This window comes from Lacerta agilis, chromosome 2, assembly GCF_009819535.1.
Source record: "Lacerta agilis isolate rLacAgi1 chromosome 2, rLacAgi1.pri, whole genome shotgun sequence".
Lineage (NCBI taxonomy): Eukaryota > Metazoa > Chordata > Lepidosauria > Squamata > Lacertidae > Lacerta > Lacerta agilis.
This window is the reverse complement of record NC_046313.1, coordinates 114221036-114231123: the sequence shown is the minus strand read 5'-3', so window position 1 is coordinate 114231123 and position 10088 is coordinate 114221036. Positions and strand designations below refer to the sequence as shown.

At 44.6% G+C, this 10088-nt stretch overlaps 1 protein-coding gene across 1 annotated transcript in view; it reads left to right on the top strand.

Moving 5' to 3' along the window:
• The first annotated feature begins 793 nt into the window (after positions 1-793).
• Positions 794-10088, top strand: part of LOC117042511 (zinc finger protein 208-like) — a 76135-nt gene continuing 66840 nt past the window's right edge. Inside the window, exons 1-2 of the mRNA XM_033142057.1 lie at positions 794-2184; positions 5289-5291. Of these exons, the coding sequence (XP_032997948.1) occupies positions 794-2184; positions 5289-5291 (1394 nt within the window). The remainder of the gene's footprint in view (positions 2185-5288; positions 5292-10088) is intronic.

The window sequence follows — 10088 nt, the reverse complement described above, 5'->3', positions numbered from 1 at the left end:
TTTTTATGTCCATGGAACTTTCATGGCAAAATACTGGAGTGGGTTGCCAGTTCCTTCTCCAGGTGGATCACATTTAGTCTAAATTCTCAGCTGAAATGTCCATCTTGCGTGGCCCTGCATGGCATAGATCATAGCTTCTATTAGTTATTAAAGCCCCTTCGCCATGACAAGGCAGTTATCCATGAAGGGGTATACACCTTTAGGTGCCATGCAAAGGTGTTCCTTTTTAACCAGGTTTTTGCTTGATATGTTTGACATCCTATAGCCTTTTTCAAATGTGGCTCTTTTTTGTGGGGGGTGTTGTTGGGATGTTGTTTTTATTCTGATTATATCTGGTGTGATCTTTTCTGTGAACCACGCTGAGACCTCCAGGTACAGGGCGGTATATAAACACAATAAATAATAATACTAATATTAATACTTTCATTATTTTTACCCCTCGGATCTGAGTGAGTTACCCCAGCCACTCTAGCTGCCTTCTAACAAATATAAAAGCATAATAAAACATAAAACTTTAAAAACTTCCCTATACATGGCTGCCTTCAGATGTCTTCTAAAAGTCTGATAGTTGTTTATTTCCTTGACATCTGATGGGATAGCGTTCCACAGGGTGGGCACCACTACCAAGAAGGCCCTCTGCCTCGTTCCCTGTAACTTCCCTTTGTGCAGTGAGGGAACCACCAGAAGGCCCTGGGACCTGGATCTCAGTGTCCTGACTGAATGATTTGGGTGAAGACGCTCCTTTCGCATTTCATCAGTTTTCCTTTTTATTCCATCAGGAGATGCTGAAGAGATGCTGGCAGAAGGGGAACAAACAGAAGTGTCACTAAAAGGCTCCAAAGAGGAGGTGGAGCAAAGGAAGCTGAGGGTTCAAGATGGAGGCAGCAGACAAGAGGGGGGACAAAAGCAGAAGCCGGAAGGTGATTCTGGTACGTCTCAGGGTGGTGAAAATCAAATTCGCAGACAGGAGAAAAAGTATGAAAGCACCATGTGTGGTAAGAGATTTGGTCATCGCTCAGCTCTTACTATACATCAAAGTGTACACACAGGAGAGAAACCGTATACATGTTCAGCGTGTGGAAAGAGCTTCAGTGACAGTAGCTCCCTTACCTCGCATCAACAAACTCATGCCTTGGAGAAACCGTATAAATGTTCCAAGTGTGGAAAGAGGTTTATTCATATCCAGAGCCTTACGTTACATCACCGAACTCATACATGGGAGAAACCGTATAAATGTTTGGAATGTGGAAAGAGCTTCTGGCACGGTAGCCACCTTAAGTCACATCACCGAACCCATACAGGGGAGAAACCGTATACATGTTCAGAGTGTGGAAAGTGCTTCAGTCGAAGTAGTGGCCTTACCTCGCATCAAAGAAGTCATACCGGGGAGAAACCTTATAAATGTTTTGAATGTCAAAAGAGCTTCAGTCAGAGTAGTAGCCTTACCTTGCATCAAAGATCTCATACAGGAGAGAAACCGTATACATGTTCCGAGTGTGGAAAGAGCTTCAGTCACACTGGTACCCTTACCTTGCATCAAAGATCTCATACAGGAGAGAAACCGTATACATGTTCCGAGTGTGGAAAGAGCTTCAGTCACACTGGTGCCCTTACCTCGCATAAAAGATCTCATACAGGGGAGAAACCGTATACATGTTCAGAGTGTGGAAGGAGCTTCAGTCAGAGTAGCACCCTTAAGTCACATCAACGAATTCATACAGGGGAGAAACCGCATACGTGTTTGGAGTGTGGAAAGAGCTTCACTCGCAGCAATGCGCTTACTACACATCAACAGACTCATCAAGGCAGCAAACCTTATAAATGCTGGGAATGTGACAAGAGCTTCAGTCGCAGCTACTCCCTTTTCTCTCATCAAAGAATTCATATAGGGGAGAAACGATATACATGTTTGGAGTGTGGAAAAAGTTTCAGCCAGAGTTGCACCCTTACCTTGCATCAAAGATTGCACACAGGAGAGAAACCTTATAAATGTTTGGAGTGTGGCAAGAGCTTCTGTCGTGGTAGCCTTCTCACGTTGCATCAAAGAACTCATACAGGAGAGAAACCGTATACATGTTCGGAGTGTGGAAGGAGCTTCAGGAGCCGTAGCAACCTTACGTTGCATCAAAGAACTCATACAGGAGAGAAACCGTATACATGTTCGGAGTGTGGAAGGAGCTTCAGGTGCAGTAGCTCATTTAAGTATCATAAAAAAACTCATACAAGAGAGAAACCGTATACATGTTTGGAGTGTGGAATGAGCTTCATGTGTAGTAGCTCCCTTAAGTCACATCAAAGAACTCATACAGGGGAGAAACCGTATACATGTTCAAAGTGTGGGAAATGCTTCAGTTGCGGTAGCTCCCTTAAGTCGCATCAAAGAACTCATACAGGGGAGAAACCGTATACATGTTCGGAGTGTGGAAAAAGCTTCAGTGTCAGTGGTGGCCTTACTAGACACCAAAGAACTCATACAGGGAGGAAATCTTAGAAATGTTTGGCGTATGGAAAGAACTTCAGTGACAGGTGCTCCCTTCCTACACAGTAAAGAACTCGTCCAGGGAGCCAGTGTGGTGCGGTGGTTAAGAACGGTAGACTCGTAATCTGGTGGACCAGGTTCACATCTCCGCTCCTTCACATTCAGCTGCTGCGTGACCTTGGGCTAGTCACACTTCTTTGAAGTCTCTCAGCCCCACTCACCTCACAGAGTGTTTGTTGTGGGGGAGGAAGGAAAGAAGAAGGTTAGCCGCCTTGAGACTCCTTTGGGTAGTGATAAAGCGGGATATCAGATCCAACCTCTTCTTCCTCTTACACTCTTGGAGTGTGGAAAGAGCTTCAGTTGCAGAAACTCCCTTATGTTACATCTAAGAACTCATACAGGGGAGAACCCGTATACATGTTTGGAGAGTGGAAAGAGTTTCAGTCGCAGTAGACACCAAATAACTCATAGAGGGAGAAAATCTTAGAAATGTTTCGCTTATGGAAAGAACTTCAATGATGGGCTCCCTTCCTAAACAGTAAAGAACTTGTACAAAGGAAACATCTTAGAAAGGGTTGGAGTGTGGGAAGATCTTTAATCATAGCGAACAACTCCTACAGAGAGTAAGCCAATGATTGTGTTCAGACTTAGAATTTGCTTCCGTTAGAATTTTTATTCCTTTTAGTGGGCTGTGTTGCAGATTGTTCTCATAATCAGAGTTAAATTATTTCTCATGTATTCATCACTTTTATATGGTGTTGCTTGAATATTTCTCCCATCCGCAAGATTTGTTAATCTGGTGTGAATTGATCTGATTTTTTCATAGACACAAATGTATTCGCTGGTGTCAGGAACCCCCCCTCGTCGCTGCTGGAGAAAGCTAAAGAGCATTATAATTACCGAGATCCTCCTAAATTGTTTTCCAGCGAAGAGAGCTCTGAAAGCGAAAATGCCTCCTCCTCCTCCCCCTCGCATTCCTCAAGTGGCGAGAGGCCAGCAGAAACAGGAAGGAGGGGTAGAGGCAAGGGGACGAAGCAGCCTCATGGCCGGGGGGAGAGCTGGGGGGAAGGTCAGATTCCCACGCTAAGAAGCAGAAGGGGGGAAGGTCTCAGAGAAGGGAGGCGTGCACATCGGATCCCATGCTGGTTTTGCTGGGCAAGGAAAGGAAGTAGTTATTCCTGGGACCTGTGCAGTCAGGGATGGACGTGTTTTTTTTTGCTCTCACTGTACATATTTTGAGCACAATAAAGAACTTAGTTTAGAAGTTCCTGTGTTTTGGCTTTACTCATGAACAGCCACTGAACGTCCTAACAGCTGGAATTCTGTTGACATATGTAAAGTGGATCTTGGCAATGAGGGTACAGACCCTCAGATAACACCTCTAATGAACAAATGCTGTTGAAAAACATATCCTGTATAATAAGCCTCAATACGCAGTCAAGAGAGAAATTCTTCTTCTTTGGCGATCTCTCATAAACCAAGTAAGATTGTCTTCTATAAACACGGTTTTAACAATGAATCCGTAAGTGACTGTGGAGGCCACTTCTGGACCCACACATCCTTCCACAGTGGGGACATTGGTTCCCTGGCGGGAGTTGATAACAGTGTGGATTTGGCAAGCATGCCTTCCTCTTAGCACGCCTCTCCCTTGTGTTCTGAGTTCGAGTGTCTTCAAAGTCCATGACACCTTTGGTCAAGAGAGAAATTAGAACAGTATAGAAGATGCATTGATTTTCCAGCCTGTGTCTAGGGTGCGTTTCTTCACCTTCATCTGCCTAGGAGGGCTTTCAATTTTATGTCTCCGAAATATCCAGGCAGTGGCCGGTTCCTGATGGGATGTATTTGTGCTGTGTATTCTCCCCCCAGCTTCTCCATTAGAATTTTCCATACCCCACCCCACCCCCGGCAATGCATTCTGGAAATGTGAAATCCACTATGCAGCTATGTGAAAGTATTTGTTTATCTGATAATCTTGCAAAGGAAGGAGATACAACCTCGGCCAGCACACATTAAAAAACCGAATTATGTTTTAAATACAGTTTTTAGATACATCAGTTTTGCACAGAAGAGCGGTCAAACATTTAAAAATACACGTGTGTTAGTGAGACAGTTTCCTGGCTGTCCTCAAGTAGAGATGGGAAGGCCGGGTAAAGAACTAGGAAAATTGGGGGGGGATTGGTCCCCCCATCCCCCCTCGTTTTCCCCCAAAGCTGTTTTTTAGACGTCCATGAGAAAAATGACAAAGAGGAAGAAGAAATGGAAAATGATAGCAGTAGTTCAGAAAGTGAGATAGAATAAACCGCATGTATGTGTTTTGTCTTCTGTTGTTGCTTTAAATATAGAGGTGGACCTTAACTTTATTTGCTGTTGATGCTAAGAGGCAATTTTGATTATTATTTATGTTCATGGTTTCTTGCTTTATTTGTTGCTTTTGAGGGAAAGGGGGGTGGTTACCTGTTTTATTGCAAGCCTAATACTTTTATATACACGGCGTTTCACGCAGTTTCAAAACCTACTCCACACTGAATCCCCCCCCCATTTTTTCGGGAGAAACATGTGTCCCCCTCCCCATGGCTTTAAAATTTCCGGAAATTTTTCATCTCTACTCATGCCCCTTTCATTCCTGCCTTGTTAGAAAATGTTCTCTGGTCCCCCCCATATGTCTGTCGTTCACTAAAATGCTTGCGCTTTGGACATGAACTTTGCTGATTAAATTGTAGCTTGCAACTTTCATAGCTCCGATAAGAGAGGAGTTTAGGGAGCAAACGGCCATCTTACTCTGATGACGTTGCTCCCCTGCCTTGCTGAGCTTGTGTGTGTCTGCTTCCTTGCACCCAAGGGATCTGCTGCTGTTCAGGCTCATGCCGCTATCTTTGCTGCCTTGTTAGAAGCTGCCCACTGGTGTCCCCCACCCACCCATGTATGTGTGTCATTCACTATAAGGCTTGCAGGAGCTGTTTCTCGACACTGGCGAAGAGCCTGCGCAGACCCCAGTATGTCTTGTTGCTGCTCTGAGTGCCAAAGGTGGCCCATTTTCCCACTAGGCACATGGGCAAGAGGGGAAGCGGGCACCCAAATCCTTATGGCTGGGTTTGCTGCTGAAGTCCAGAGGAAAGACAGGATCTAAGCCAGGAAACCTTGGTTCATTGTCGGGATCTGTTTCTCTGTGCACCTTTTTAGGAAATTAATTTTGGAAATGCAATTTGCGATGTTCCTGATTTGCCCAAAAATTTGCACCCAACTTTGGAACTCCCTGCCTAATGAAACAAGGCAGTCGCTTTCCACTTCCTGTTTGGTGCCGGTCGATGGCGGACGGGAGCTGAAGAGCTCCGGTTCTCCGAGGGGCTTTAGGGGTTTCCTTGCCTGCGCCAAGGGCCCCTTAAAGCCACGGGAAGAGCGTCCCGTGGACTGTGGTCTCGTGGGTCCCAGACGTGCCGTCTCCGCTCTCGATTGACCCTCGTAAGGGGGGGAAACCGAGCGAGCGGAGCTCCGACACGGGACTGGAGAGACGGCTGCCCCCGAAGAACAAAGCAGCGATTTCGCCAGACTCGAGCGCCAAGCATTTCCTGTCAATCTAAGGAGAAAAAAAAAGAAAAAATCCTGGCTGCAGTAAGTACGGAATTAATTGGATTACAATTTAACAATTGGCAACCGGGAGGGATGTCAAAAGGAAGCCCGTCCCTTTCCTTTGTTGTGCAGAGAAGATAACTAAGTCTTAAGAAGCTGCAGCTGCACTGCTAATTACAATGTTGCTTTGAAGTACTGTGACAGTTGAGATGGATTAAGCCCCTGCGAGGGGATTGATGACTATGGAAATATCTCTTTTGTGACTTCTGGGTCTTTCTTGGCACTCTGCCTAAGGGGAAAATGGCGCTGAGAAACTAACAGCCGAGGATGGAAAATTACTGACACTTGATACCCTTTGTCTTCTTCAACCATGCTTACTTTCGTTTTCAAACTGGTCTTAGACCCAGGCACCACCCAGGAACAAAAGACAACTCTTTTAAATATTGAATTGATGAATCAGAAAATGGCTCTGATAGGATTGAATTTCAAAGAAATGTTTTATGGATCAAGAGAAAGCAGTCAGATTTGGGAGGACTTTGATAAACTGGAAGAAAACTTTGCCAGGGAACTGGAGGGAATACTGGAGTTTTGCAACAAAGACGGGCAACCCCAAGGAGACGGAAAGCCCGGGTGGAGTGAGAGATACAGGGCTGATACTTTGGGGGAAAGAGTGGCACCCTGGAGTGAGGCACAAGCGGAAGATAATATGGATTGTGAAGTGGAGTTGCCGGGAGATGAGAGTTGGTGTTCCCCGAAGCTCCCAGGGGGGAAGTTCATGAACTGTGAGCAGACATCAAGCAAAGATGACGGAGGGAGATGTAAAGACGACTGGTGGGTGAGCCTGGGAGGGTTTAGGAAAATGGTTAGAAGGGGGATAGGGTGAAAATGTTAGAAGTATAATTAGGATGGATCTATGGTACCCTGAAGACAGCGTGTTAAGACTTTATGATTTTGAACTAGTGGAGAGATATGTATTTGTTTATCAGCAGCAGTTTAAACAAGAAAAATTTAAGATTTGATTTAAGAATTAATATGTTATATTATAAGATGTTAAGTTTCAATGATTTTGAACTAAAGAAATGATACCTGAATGATTATTAAGGTAAAGAAATTTACTGGAATATTTTAACAATAGTGGAGGTGGACAATGGATTTTAAAGTTAAAAAACGGATGTTATCAAAGGATATTAGTATTGAAGGCAAAGGAGAGAAAACGGGGGAAGTCTTTTATAGAAGATCTGGAATAAGAATTCCTTTTATTTGCAAAAGTAAAGGGAGGTTGATGTTTTGATATAGATGTTGTATGTTTAGGTTTGTAAAAAAAAAAAAAGTTGTATGTTGTATTTGTGTATTGTTTTTCTGTTTGTTTATATGGAAAATCAATAAAATTCTATTAAAAAAAAAAAGAAACAAGGCAGTCGCTTTCACTGTACTCTTCAGCACCCGCTATAGACATTTTTGTTCATGCAAGCCTGTCCAGAGGTTTCAAATGTTGACGTGCGTTTTAATCTGGGTTTTATCATTTATTTTAATTCTTTTTAAATAATTAGTCATTTTACTGATAATTTCATTGTTTTATTTTTCCTGAACTGCGGACTTTTCAAAAATTTATATAGAAAGATGTATAGTATAATAAAGTTGCATGTAAATTTTTGCAGAACAAAATAAGGGCAACAAAAGATGTCATAGCAAAACAAGCATGCATTTCCTAAGAAGCCATTTCCACACACTCCCATGTAGGTTTTCTTAGGAGTTAGTCCCACTGTTGCCAACAGGTGCTTAATCTCAGGGAGAAATTTAGTTTTGGGATTCCCTGTGGAAATGTTCAGGAACGCAGGAGAGGGTATATTGTTTGATTATATCCTTTCCAACTTGTGGTAACAAGTTCCACAGTTTAGCAGAGTAACATTCCCCTTTTAAAACTTCCACAGCGGATGCGTTTGCTCAGGCTCACTAAAGCCTCTAAAATAAGTTTCGTTGATAATTCCGAATTTAGTCCCTCATAAAAAGATGAGACACAACACAGTCTTCTATAAAAGTATAGTTTACTAACACATTCTGTTCACAATAGGATCCCAGAAGGCAGAGTTAGCTTACAAAAGTAATATACCTGGAAACTATCCCATAAGGAGATAGCCCCTTTGTCCTCTCTTGGCTGGAAGCCAGGAGAACATAGGCTAAGTAGATGTTGCTTCTTCGAGGAATGTAGTCAGAGAGAGAGAGAGGTGGTGGCCTATGCTTTTGTTACCTGCACAGGTGAGGCCACGCCCACCTCTAGCCACATGCAGAGAAGAAACAGGAAGTTCCGACTGGCAGGTCCAGACATCCCCTTTTATGTCCACTCCAGGGATGTTGTACTTGACTGCTCTTGTGTTTCACATCCCACATTCCCCAAGCAGAAGAGATTTTGGTCCCTTGAGGGTTAAATGCAGTGAAAGAAGAAACTTTGCTCTTCCTTCCGATCTGCTTGCCTGAACTCTACAGGCTTTGCCAAAAGGTCTTGGGTGTTACAGATCCTTTCCTCACTAGGAGTGCCACCTGGCTCAGATACAGTTCCATCACAATGTCATTGCTTGTAAGAATCTGTGTTTGATAGTGGAAAGGTCTGCCCTTCCTTGGAGGTTTTTAAGCGTAGGTTGGATGGCCATTTGGCAGGGATGCTTTAGGTGAAATTCTTGTATTGCAGGCGGTTGGACTAGAGGACCCTCGGGGTCCCTTGCAACTCAAGGATTCTATGAAAGCTGCCCATAGAAACACATCTCCCCTTGCCTAGCCCATTCACAAGGTGGGAACATAAATAACGCAGGAAAGTTGAAATGCAATCTTCAACCCCCCTTTTCTGACTCCCACCTTCTTGGTTCCATAAAATCGTCCCAATGTCCTGTTGTTGTTGTAATTATAAACCATCCTGTACCTGGGGGTCTCAGTATAAAATCAAGATATAAAACCACAAAATACATAATAAAAATGAAAACAACCCCCAGAAATATATATGTGTCTCTGTTTGTGTGTAAGGGGTTGGACTAGATGACCATTGGGCCCATTCCAACTTTAAAATTCTTAGATTCGATATCCTGCCTTTTCCTCCAAGAAACTGGAGGTAGCATATTAATACATGGTTCCTCCTCTCCTCTAATCCCTTACAACAACCCTGTGAGGTAGGCTAGGCTTGGAGGCATTGATTGGTCGATCCCTGGTCTCTCAAGGCCATAGTCCAGCACTCTAACCACTACACCACACTGGCTCTCACCACTGCCTAAGAAGTCCCAACATTGTGAAAATGGAAATCAGAGTTCCCAGAAGGGAGAGATTGCTTTCCACCCCAGCTGCCTGGTCTTCAATGGGTTAAAGATGAAGTGTAGAATTCTAGAGAGGCAGGAAAGGAGCATCTTGGTCCTCCAGGGCAAGCGTCCCTCCTGCCTTGTGCAGGGTCCTTTTGCAGAACTGAGGCTGCAGAGGTTGGATGTATGGAAGGAAGCTGGCAGGGAGGTTGGGGCCAGATCCTGCTCCAACCCAGAACAGCTTGGAGCAGGACCTGAGGTTCCCCCACCTCTGGCTCAGCCCCCTTGAGGTCCACGCTCCCTTGGCCAGCCTTTGCCTTAAAGCAGAACCTGGAAAGAACAGAAGGAGAGTCTGCAGGGGACAATCCTTCAGCCATATTGGAGGCTGCTGTTCAAATCTCCAAACTGCCCCACTTGGGAGATCTTGGAAAAGCTATGAAGACCCTCCTGGATGGGGACGCCCCCAGCTCAGATACCCAGCACCAGAGATTCAGGCATTCCCTCTCCCAGGAGGCCAAGGGACCCCGGAGGTTTGCAGCCGACTCCACTGCCTTTGCAGGGAGTGGTTGGGGCCAGAGTGACACACTGAGGCTCAGATCCTAGACTTGGTGGTCCTGGAGCAATTCAGGTTCTGGGCTCAATCCTCAACATATCCAGGCGGGGCTAGGAAATCATCCCTGCCTGCGGACAGCACTGAACTAGATGGGTCAATGGTCTGCTTCTGGGCAAGACAGTTTCCTTGGTTCCTATTTAAACAGCTC